Below are 12,327 nucleotides of genomic sequence, written 5' to 3' on the forward strand. Positions count from 1 at the left end.
CGTTTCTAGTCTTGCCTTATGTAAGGCTTGTACTTTTTTGTTTCATTTTTATTTTATTTTATTTTTTAAAGATGATTGCTCTATTTTATATTTGTTCAGCTATGGTAGAGAATGAACACATGTCTTCAGGAGAGGCATTCTCTCTGGCTCTAGAATGGCATTGTCTAATTATAGACTCATTTTATTTTAGGTGGTTGCTTGAAAAAGCATGACAATATTTCCTCTACCAGCCATGTGTACCACTCAGCAGTGTACAGCTGTCACCTAAAATGAGACCTGAAAATTAGCCATTTAAACAGAACAGTGCAGCAATAGCCAGGGTAAATCTGGCACGCTCCCTAAAAGCTATCACACACTCAGATACATACACATATGAAGGTATATAGAATTTCATATATCACTACCTTTCAAAAAGCGTTCTCTCTGATACATTTTTTCAGGATTCTCTGATGAATAGAAAGTGAAAAAACAGCATTTATTTGAAATAGAAATCTTTTGTAACATAAATATCTTTGTCACACATGATCAATTGAATTCATCCTTGCATTTCTTTAAAATGAATCTTACTGACCCCCAATTAATTAATCAAACTATTTATTTTTATTAAAAAAAATTGTCTGCTAGAAATTGTTCTTTGTGAGCGCTATATCTTGTAAAATATTAATTTATATATTATTTAATATATTTAAAATATATATATTTTTTCTGCAATTAGTAAGAAAAGTAATGGAAAAATGTGTGAGAACCCTGTAACACAGATGAGTGCAGCCTATTTTAGTTTAAAACTGAAAATCACTAGCATGTCATCTTCATTAAGGGTTGTGTTGGAGTAGTCCTGCTCTTTTGCTCGCTTAATGAGTACCAGCGGGGGAACACTGCAAGGCTTGCAGCTTCTCATTCAACCAAATTACTTATTACCCTGATTCATCACTGGGCCGTCATTCGTGCACCTGAACCCCCTGCACTGTACAGGCGGAAGATGGAAAAGCTGCTAAAAGCTGGCATGACCTCCAGCAATGAGGTCAGATTGAGATTTTCAGCGTTTTAAGTCATTAGCGGTGTTTCTCATCCATAGTGTTTGTTTTGGGGTCCGGCATTAAGTAAGCTCAGCTGCTCTGTTCTTTTGTGCTTATAATCTAATATGCTCAAGATATTATGTGGTCAGTGAACATGTGGTGTTTGAGGTTGTACTGGGTGGTGAATTGTGCACACTTGAGGTTGATTTTATGAGTGACACCTGTCAAACTCCCTCTATCCCTCTCTGTTCCTCCCTTTCTAGCTCTGATGTAAGACTGCTTTGTGGTCATTAGTGCTGCACTCAGCAGGCTTGCAGTAGCCAGACTGCTTGCCTCAGCATTAATGCTTAATTTCTTTCTCTTCTGGTAGGCGATAGAGTGATGGGCCTGCATCCTCACAAGGCCCTGCCAATCTTCTCCAGTATACAGCCACTATCATATACCAATTATAGTCAGCCTGGGAAGAAAAACTGCACTGTTAATAGAGACTGACGCACAGTTAATCGGTGTTTCCGCATGGCATTGTAAACGCTTGTATTTAGCATTTCCACTTTTTAAATGGTGGCTTGCGCACTTTTAAGCTACAAAGAGTTGAAATAAAAGGATGAAAATGGCCGTCTACCGTTTCACCCCGCGCTTTGTGCTGAGCTACAGTGATTTCCACTGGTGCGCCACTAAGAATAGTACCAGTTAAGGCTTTTTGTGAGGAAGTTTCTTTTGAACGGGGGTGGTGCTGAATGGCAGCATTATGGGGATAAAAGACCTTTGTTGGACAAAGGATAGTTTTATAGATGCTGATGGAGCAAGTTGCTGTGTAGAGTTGACTTGGTTACTGGTTGCACGGTGGGCTTTTTCCTTAGAACCGTTGAACCTTTAAAAAAAAAAATTTTACATTTTTTTTGCTCAAACAATTTCCCCAATGTTTCAAACACTGAAGTCTGCATGCTTTTTGTTTATAGGTGTATTCAGAGGCGATACAGTGATATGATGCACAAGTACCATGTGACGCGTTACATTTGGATGCGACGGATTTGAATGCGCATTGCTAAACACAGCGCTCTAAAAACAGATCCTCAGCTGTGCAGAAATGCTCCATACACAACCTCACACACTCTTTACACTCCTCATAAATTGCTGATGAGCTCCAAAAATAAAAGCACAGGACTCTCCAGTCCACCTGTGAAAATGTGGGAGTCCATATAGAATGTAGGTTCCATTACTTCATATATGCTAACATGCTAAATGGTTAGTGTGGCAGCTGCAGTCCTATCATATGTTCACACAAATGCATTTGACCTGACGCTTTGAGCTTTATGCTAAACTGAAACCAATTTCTAATGTTAAAATAAAATGATTCACTATGATATTGAGTGAATTGAGCATTTTCTTATATCTTGAAGTTGAAATAGGCACAGAAGCAGAGCTGAATCGCTTGAGCATGTCAGACTGGACTTTGGTGTCAATAAAGTGTTCCTATAGCGGTCATGACCTTTGACCAGTTAACAGATACAAAAATGACAGTGATTGTCTTAAAATCTCAACCAAATTGAGGCATAACTTATACATTTTGATAATATAATATTTGACATATAAAAGTGTAAGAGTTTATTTGAAAGCTTCATTTATGTAAGTCTTTGATCTAGAATTCGACTCACTTTAAGTTACAATTAATTGTTCTGTACTGATTATGCATTTTTATAATACAATGTTTTTATAGTTGTGAAAGTCCATTTAACAGCTAGGCTACTAAGTTACTGATCAAGAAATGTCCACTAATCTGAAGCATAAGTTATACATTTTGATAATATACATTTTTTTTACCATAAACTACCAGTCAAAAGTTTGGGGTCGATAAGATTTTAAAAACAAATTTGAACGAAGTCTCTTATGCTCACCATGTCTGTATTTATTTGATTAAAAAAATACAGTAAAACAGTCATATTGTGAAATATTATTACAATTTAAAATAACTGTTTTCTGTTTTATTATATTAAAAATATATAAAAAATATATAATTATAAAATGTATAATTTTCAGTATCATTACTCCAGTCTTCAGTGTCACATGATACTTCAGAAATCATTCTAACATGATGAATTGGTGTTCAAGAAACATTTTTTATTATTATCAATGTTGAAAACAAAGCGTCTTGCTTAATATTTTTGTTGATTTTCAGGATTCTTTGCTGAATAAGTTCAAAGTTAAAAAGAACAGCATTTATTTGAATTATAAATCTTTTGTAACATTATAATGATCAGTTTAATACATCCTTGGTGAATTAAATTAATAATTTCTTAAAAAAAAAAAAAAAAAAAAAAGAAATTATGAGTTTGTGATCTTAAATTGTTTAGAAATGTCTTATTGGACTCACTTTTTGTTAGAATTAAAGTTCCAGTAATAATTTGTGGCATAGTGTTTACCATATATAGTATTGATCAGTATTTCAGAATCAGGAGTAATTTAGCAATTTTCAACCAAAATAAACATCTTCACACTAATTCCCTCAGGGACTAGCCTAGCTCAGCCTCTGCCTTTCCCTCCACCATAACTAGCTTCTCTATTTCTCTCTCAGAAAAAGAATACAAGCCTGCACTCCAAGCATGATTGGTCAGCTGCCCCCACCCCATAGCCTCCTCTCATTCTCTCTTTCTCTCTCTCTGCTTAAATAGTTTTAACAAAAAATAGAGAGAGAGAGGTAGGGAGAGGGGGATGGGGAAAGCTGGGGGAGGGTGTATGTGTGTGTGTATGTGTGTGTGTGGGTGCTCTGTTGTCACTGGTTGGGAGGGAGAGAGAGAGAGAGAGAGAGAGAGAGAGAGAGAGAGTTTAGTCGTGTCCCATATGTGGAAAAAAAGCATAGTACTGCACACACGAGCCTGTCTGCTCCAGGGATTATCTAACAGCTTTTGAATCTGATGTGGAAATGCAGGCATGAGTAGGTGAGTCTACCTTGACTATTAAACTGGACAGTTTGCTGCTGTTGTTCTCATCTGAAGCTGTAAATGATTGAAAGTCTTAACTCTGCATTGCACTGTCCTCTACTTCTCCTGATAGCCTGTACTCTTCTTCTTCTTCTTCTCTCCGTTTCATTGCATTCTCCCTCCTTTAATGTGAAACAGCCTCTTCTGCATTCCCCGCACTGCATGCAGGTGTCGGGTTTTTAGGCGAACGACTCTTGCTGTCTGCATGTGTGTGCATGAGTTTGGTATATAGATGTGTCAGGCTTCATTCTCAGCAAGTTTAGAGGTTGTTTATTTAGGATAGTATTTCAGTCAGTGATCAAATGTAAAAGCTTCCATGTCAAGTTTAAAATATTGTAAAAACATCACCCTGGAATAAAGTTTTTCTTTTTTCTGTTCTTAGTTGATTTTATTTTGAGTCTTTTGTCACAAAACCAAGTTACATGAAATAGAACATCAACATAAAAATATACTATATTAACTAAAGTTAAGCCATTTTTAATTTTTGTATTAAAACCTATGCATGAACCTCTAAATAAAAGTATACTATATTAAATAAAAATATTTTGTGTATTACGTTGTGTATTCATTTACAGGTGTATATATACACATGTATATGTTAACTTGACCAGATTCAATAATAAACTGATCATTAAAACATTGGTGTGATTAAAAATACATATTTACACATTAACAAAAAATTAATTCTGTACACTTAAAACTATTTATTTCATTAAGCATCATTTTGTAAAGAATGGTGTGTCAGTTGCCATTTCATTTCCTGAAAGCAGGGCTGGACGCCATGCTGTTTGACTAACATTATTATGTAATATTTTTCATTCATGTGTGAGCTATCCTACACGCTCACTTGAGAAGGAATGACGCTGTCCTTTGGGACACACCAAACTAATTGTTCATGCTGCATTTTTAGATATACTAAATTCACTAGATATTAGATTGTTATTTTTTTTTATTTTTTTTTATTATATATTTGTGAGTCATTTCAGAAACAGATTTTATATCACTAATATGCTTCAATAATAAATAAATAAATAATATACTTTATAAGAAATTATATATAATGCTATTTATTCATTCATTGCAAAATAATGCAATGTGTGTGTGTGTGTGTGTGTGTGTGTGTGTGTGTGTGTGTGTGATTGCCAATATACGGTAGTTTAATATGTCTTCTGTTTAATTATTTTATTTTTCTCATAGAAAAAAGAGATAATTGAGCCAGGAGAGTGTGTGGCAAGGGATGAAATGAGCTTAATTTTGTGAAAGCATGCTCTCTGGCTGCTGTTATGAGGCGAGGGGAACGGCTATGGTATGCATGGTGCTTTTTGTCAGGGAGATTTAGAAAGCCCTCTTTAGAAGCTGGACACAACCATACAATCAGCTTAATGCCTGTGTGCAGGCTCTTAATGAATACCCCTGTGTGTGTTCAGCCCACAGTGAGAGTCCCTGTGTCCGTGACTGTTTCACTCTAGCCTAAGATTGAGATGAAGCCTTAGAGGCTATTGATTGTAGGTTGCACACTATGTTCACATATATGCATCATAAACTTATTTGTTTACATTGTTTACACTGCTTATTATGCAGTGCAGTGTATGCGTAAATGATGAACATTAACCCCTCCTGAATTCTCCTCCTCCTCTTTTTTTTTTTTTTTTTTTTTTTTCAGGAACACGTTTTTTAGAGTCCCAATGTGAGTAGAGGCCAGCGATGGACTACAGCCGTACAGACGCTAACCTGGGTTTCTCCGCAGAACTGTTACCATAATCGAGACCAGATCCGCAGAATGCTGAGTCCCATTGTTCCCTATAGTAAGTGTAACCTTTTTAACGTCAAACCGCAGAAAAGGCAATAAATAACCTATTGTCAACTCTAGATTAGTCAAAAATTCCCCTATGGCTACTTAGGTATTTGGTTTGTTGGTAAACCAGTTTGAACAAAGCCACATTTTTAAAACGAAATGTCTCACCCCAGTGTCCTCATCATGATGTTTTAATGAAAATACCCAAAGTATATGTCATGGTTGGTAGGACAGGTGTGGGGGTGAGCTGATGGCTCTACCAGCAGAAACCCTGTGGTTCTGCCAGTGTCATCTCACCATGATTACCCACCAGTGTCCAGCTTACTAGCATAGTTACTTCCTCTATCTCTGTCCTTTTCTGTCTGTCTTTCTTTCTCTTCTTTTCTGCCTCCCTTTCTCCAGCTCTCTTCCCCCTCCTCACTGTTCTCGACTGACCTAATAACTGACGTGTCCAGTTTTAGCCCCCATTCCTAACCCCCCTGCCAGGCTTCATTTGAGCTCCGCGCTGGCCCTCTCCAAAACAGCATTGTTTGTAGGCCAGCATGGGGTTTCTTCCCCCAGTTCTGCCTGAAGAGATGCTTTTTTCTCCACTCTTTAGCTCTTCTTCTCTGTGCTATATAGGCATGACAGTTACATGAAAAGAGGGAGGGAAATCAAACTAAAGGACCAAGGCACCTCAATTTGAGATGTAATCATGTATTAATGAGTCGCCAGCTTGAATACCTTTCAGCTGGCTTGCTAGGTTGTTGCAGCAACCGATTACCATTGATGTCTAATATGGTGTTATAATTCCATTTAGCATGACATTCAGTGTCATATGTGCCGATGGAATTACTTTTTGTGTTTGTTTTGATAAATTCATTTTGTCATGCAAATAGTTAGAACTGCATTCTGTAGGCCTACATATGTTTTAGATATGTTTGTTCATATCAAGGCAAGAGCTTTTATATTTTAGTATAATCAGTACTAATCATAATTCCACTTTTGGGTGGAATTTGGGTGAGTAAGATTAATGCAAAATAAGAAATTACTACTTTTATTCAGTAAGGATGCATTAAATTGATCAAAAGTGACAGTAAAGACATTTATAATGTAACATAGGATTTCTATTTCCTGAAAATATTATACTTAAAGAAATGTATCATGGTTTCCACACAAATATTAAGCAGGTTAATTTTTACATGTTTTCAACATTAATAATAAGAAATATTTTTGAAGGATCATGTGAGATTGAAGACTGGAGTAATGATGCTGAAAATTCAGCTTTAACTTCACAGGAATACTTTACATTTTACAATATATTAAAATAGAAAACGATAATTTAACATTTTAATAATATTTCACAATATTTATATTTGTACTGTATTTTTGTCAAATAGATATACAGCGAGCATTGGAGATTTCTTGTTAAATAATAATAATAAAAAATCTTACTTTGAAAGTTAGTTTGTATATAAATGATTTATTGATTATTAATTTATGTTTATAGTTTATTAAAGTTCTGCCTTTCCTTGTATAATGAAAAAGTAATTGTTTCAAATCTGAAACTCTTTTCTGTCTAGTCTCTCTTTGCACACTTTATTTTCAAAAATGTCACAAAGCCCTGTCAGAATATTTTAAATTCTTTGGAGATCTAGAAAGTTGTTGTTTGTGTGTGTAATTTAGTGCACAAACCTCTTAACCACTGATTAGATTGCGAATGTTGCAGATCCTGATTTTCCAGTATCGCAGCATGCATTTAGATTTTGGAACTGATCTTTTTGTTTCTAAAATTTGATGCTTATGGACTGTGCATATATGTGTATGTGAATGTTTCCCTGAGTGTCTAGTGTGATATTAGGACAGCACACAAAGGTGTTAGATATCCCTCAGAGTTTACCCTTTGAGCTTTTAAAGCCAGGCAAATTCCTTTTCCTCCAGGTCGTTCGCAGTCCCGATATGTCCTTTCTGTTCATTCTGCCTCATAATACGTCTGTGCCGGAGCCAGGTGAATGTAGGGCAGCTTATGTGGTATATATGTGAATAGTGTCACATCCATGCTGGAATTTACTTTGTGAAGCAACTGAGCATTTCTGACATCAGTGTTTATGTTTGAATCAAGAGGACAGGCATGATTGTACTCCAAATGTGCGTTTGAGCACTTGTTTGATGTCTGTCACGTGCAATTACATATACTCTCATTGCATCCACAAACAAAAGTGTTGCATTGATGAGCATGTAGGAACCGTAAGCTGAAGAGGTTCAGAGTCAGAGCTGAAGGAAATCTGAGAGAGATTCCTGGGGCCATGGATACTCCTGGAGGGATTTGGTGCAAAGAATCTGTAATCTGCACTTCAAACACACCCTTAAATCAGTCCCAGGCCAGCAGCCCATGAGTTCTCTAACTCTTGTTGCTTGGGGGCCCTGCTGTCCAACATATTCCTTGTGTAAAGAGAAACAAGCATAGCCTCAGCTCTCTCGCTTTATGACCTCATTTCTTCCCTACTCCACACTAAAGGCCTGGGCAGATGAAGCACTCTAATTGCATCTGTTAAGTCATTAAGGCTTTGAGTTTGGTCTATAGGAAGGGGCGCTTTGGATGGCGCAGAAGGAGAGATTAACAACGAGCATCTAACACATCTATTCTAATGAGAGCGACAGGGTGAATACGCTTCTGGAGAGGCATGCGGACCCTTGAGTAAACAGGCAAGGTGCTGAAGTGTTTGTGTGAATGAGCGCGGGGTCATTAGCATTGGGTGTGAATGGACTTTAATTAGGCCGCAGTGCAGTCAGTGAGATGGAAAAGAATCTGCGGCCATAGGAAAAGCGAAAAGGGACCCCCCTGCCTCAGCTCATCATCTCACCATCGTTGAAGACCGCTCATTAGGCCCGTTGCTGCCACAATTAGGCTTCCAATTAAGTCCCGGGCTTCTGAGGGTTATTGTGCATCAAGCTTGCAATCACTGCTCCAAGATATCACTCAAAAGGCTTGTCCATGGTTCTCTAATTAAAGGTATAGTTCACTCAAAAATGAAAATTGTGGCCTTATGTTTTTCCAGACATGTATGTCTTTGGAGCACAGAAAGAGTTGTTGTTTTTTGCACATACAGTGAAAGTCCATAGGGTCCAATGTTGTTTTTGGACCCTGATGACTTTCATTACATGGACAAAGCCGGTTGAAAACATTCTTCAAAATATCTTCATTTGTGTTCTGCAGAAGATACATAAAGCATTCCTGTAGCTCAAACAGTAGAGCATGGCACTGCGAAGGTCAACGATTCCCGTGGAAAGCAAAAACTGATCAAATGCAGCGGAAGTCGATTTGGATCGTAGCGTCTGTCAAATGCATAAATGTAAATATAAGGTCATACAGGTTTGGAATGATATGAGGGTGAGTAAATGACAGAATTTAGATTTTTGAATGAACTATCCCTTTAAGCTGGAGCGAGTTTTTTCAGATCAGGCATTTGCGTAGCATACTTTATATCCAGCGTTCAATCCAAGTCATATTTGTGAGTGTGCACACAGAACATCCCCACACATGGTTGTAGGGTTATTAAATAAAGCGGCCAGGGAATTCGAGAGAGGGCACTGATACGCAGTCCGGACACTCCGTGAGGGGGCAGGGTGAAAAGGAAGGAGGGAGGGGGGGGAAGAGAGATTGGAAGAAGGAGATGGAGGAGAACAGGGGGAGATGGAGGAGAGATTGGGTAAGAGGGACAGATGGAAGGGGGTGATTGGTCATCACAGAGCCTGAGGACAGCTGTTCTTTGATATATTAGTGGACACAATGACCTAAACCTGGCCTACGGCCGCAGAAAATAGGAACCCTGTTTTTCTTAAAGGGGAGGGGTCCCAGGCATTTGGCCATTTGTGGACAAGAATTAGCTGGTCAGGGGGATGGGGATGTTGTTTTTAAAATTATGAGCATCTAATAATTCATTCAAACCACCAAGGCTATGGGTTTTTCTCATTTTCATTGCAAAATTTGATAAAATGTGCACAAGTATTTATTCACAAATGAAACCGATATTGCACTTGATTCCCCCCCCCCCCCCGTTTTTTATTCTAGTCATCATTAACATGAACCCACGGATTGCAACTTACTGTGTCCCAAAAGGAAAAGCAATAACACCTTCAAAGCTGAGAGATTATGGACTGCAGCTCACATGGATGACTAGTGAGAAAGAGCGAGAGAGAGAGAGAGAGAAGAAAAAAAAATCTGATCATTCACTGCCACTCTAGCAGATAGGCTCCTTCCTCTTGGGACCCCACGGGGCCTGGCTGAAAAGAGCCACAGCGTCTGGCAGTGTGCAGAGGAGCAGGTGTGAAAACTCGTAAGGCCCACCGCCCTTTTCTGCTATTACATCTTTTTAGGTCCATGAAAAGGGAGCAGATGAGCAGAAAGAAAGAGACAGAGAGATCATGTTAACCACACTGCTGTAACTAATGCATCACTTCATAAAAAATTTCATAGTTCTGCCCTGTTATACATGCCTTGTAAATTATGAGGAGCTGCTGTCAGGATTTTTAAGTAAGGACCTCACACAAATTTTTCCTTATGTTCTCTATTCTTTATCTGATCTGCCTTCATCCAGGAACATAACAGATTTTCACAAAACATCATTATTTATATGTTTTTTTAATCTTTTATTTTAATTGGTGTGCATCACCATTGCGCATGCCTACAATATGCCTTTTTTCTGCCACAGGGACAGATTTTTATTTTTTTTAACTACATATTTTAAGTGTTTTTTATCATTTATACTGAAATATAGAATATCTCTATTTATTTTTGGGGGATTTAAATGAAAATAAGAAGTACCGACACTGTACAGCCTGAAGAAAGAATGGATTTTTAAATAACTATCGTAAAGGCTTTGCATGACTTTAAAATGCCCAATGGGCTTACATCATTGACATTTTGCAGTTCCTCAGCCTAAAGCATTGATTCAGAGACGTCTGTATACAGAATACAAATCAGCTGATGATTAGAACGCTGGGTGCCATCTTATCTGCACTGAGGTGATTAATTCATGTAAACACAATCCTCCCTCTGCAGTCTTTTCAACCAGATCTACCCTTTCTCTCTGTCTCTCTCATCTTTCTCCCTCTCTCTCCCTCCTTCATCTTTATTCTCTCTTGAAAGAGCCCTTCTTTTGTGGCATCTGCGTTCTTCAAAGGGAGTTCCACACATACCAGCACTGTGGGCTGAAGTTTCAGGACATAATTCCTAACAGGATACTCACTGTTCACCCGTACAACTTCTTTTCGGTTGTTTTGAAGTTTAACTGACAGAAAGTGGTAGTAATTAATCAAATACTCTGAACTGAGCAATCGTGTGTGTGTGTGTGTGTGTGTGTTTGTGTGTGTGGTGTTATTCCCGGTTGCTTCCCTCTAAAGTTGTCTCATATTTCAACAGTGTTAGGGTAGCTGGATGTGTACTCTTTGCATTTGTCTGTGTGCTGTTTAGTTGCAGTGCAGAGGGTCTCTTGAACAGTGTTTGTAGGATTTGATATTTGAATTTGCAATGAGGGGGGTGTCTTTAGTAGATAAACCTACTTAAATCTATGTGTGGGATTTAGGGAATGGGTACCCACCATAATACCTGATTGGATTGATTCAGCCTGCTCCTGTTTACAACTGGCCCCTGTGCAATCTGCCTGGTTTAATGGCCCCGTGTCCCAGAAGGCTTGTTGCATCCATGTAGGTTTTGTTCCTCAGGGCAGGAAAACAAAAGTGACGTGGCCTGAAAGTGCACACGGACCCCTGGGGAGCTGTGAAAAGCTGAGCATCCTCCGGCAGCCGGGCCTGCTCGGCTCTCACATTGCAGAACCTTCTGCTCCGACATCCTGCTTGTAGTCGCATAGTGGCCATAAGAGTCATAACTAATATTTTGGTTATCCTAACTTTTTTATTTATTTATCTAGAAATGGTTTATTAAAACCCACTGATATTCACTGATTCCGTTTTTTATTTGGTGTCACATATATTTGTGAAATATCAAGATGGCGCACACAAACAAACACACACACATCTCCAAAGGAACCCTCAATAAATCCCAGGACAGCACAAAGGCTGTCAGCGCACTGCTCCTGAATAGATTAATAAGATTTCCATAATTAGGCAGGCCTTTGACAATAGGATCCCTCAGCTTTTGTCTCAGGACCAACAGGATTGTCAGGCCAGGAGGACGTCTGCTGGATGGGTTGTGCAACAATGGACACACAGACAGTAAGGCGACCAGTTGAAACATCTGTCTCCCTGCCAGCCTCGGACCCGCACAGAGCCACCACGGCAAGCCACTCGTTGCTGCTCACACAAAGCAATGGCCAGGATTGCTCTATAGCTCTGTTTACGCATCTTTAGTTAATGATGTGTGATTAGAACTGGTCCTGTGGCTATAATTTAGGTTTATGTGTGTGAGAGGGAGACTGAAATGTGGTTGTCTCCATGTTGAGACACAAAATTGAGATAAAGCTGCACTGTTTCCAGCTTTTCTCATACACTTGTGTTAATACTGTGTTTTGCCTTTTGGTTTATCTATCTTAATTACCTG

The 12,327-nt window shown here is 38.5% G+C and overlaps 1 protein-coding gene across 3 annotated transcripts in view; it reads left to right on the top strand.

Annotated features, from left to right (window-relative positions):
- Positions 1-12,327, top strand: part of fignl2 (fidgetin like 2) — a 50,797-nt gene that overhangs the window by 31,259 nt on the left and 7,211 nt on the right. The window contains exons 1-2 of one of the 3 annotated variants that reach the window (XM_082144892.1): positions 3,740-3,952; positions 5,658-5,799. In XM_082144892.1, coding sequence (XP_082001018.1) covers positions 5,775-5,799 — 25 coding nt within the window. In that variant the 5' untranslated portion in view covers positions 3,740-3,952; positions 5,658-5,774. Of the gene's footprint in view, positions 1-3,739; positions 3,953-5,657; positions 5,800-12,327 lie in introns of those variants that run through there. The other 2 variants (XM_082144894.1, XM_082144893.1) reach the window with 2 other exon arrangements.

Source organism: Leuciscus leuciscus, assembly GCF_965113295.1.
Source record: "Leuciscus leuciscus genome assembly, chromosome: 18".
NCBI lineage: Eukaryota > Metazoa > Chordata > Actinopteri > Cypriniformes > Leuciscidae > Leuciscus > Leuciscus leuciscus.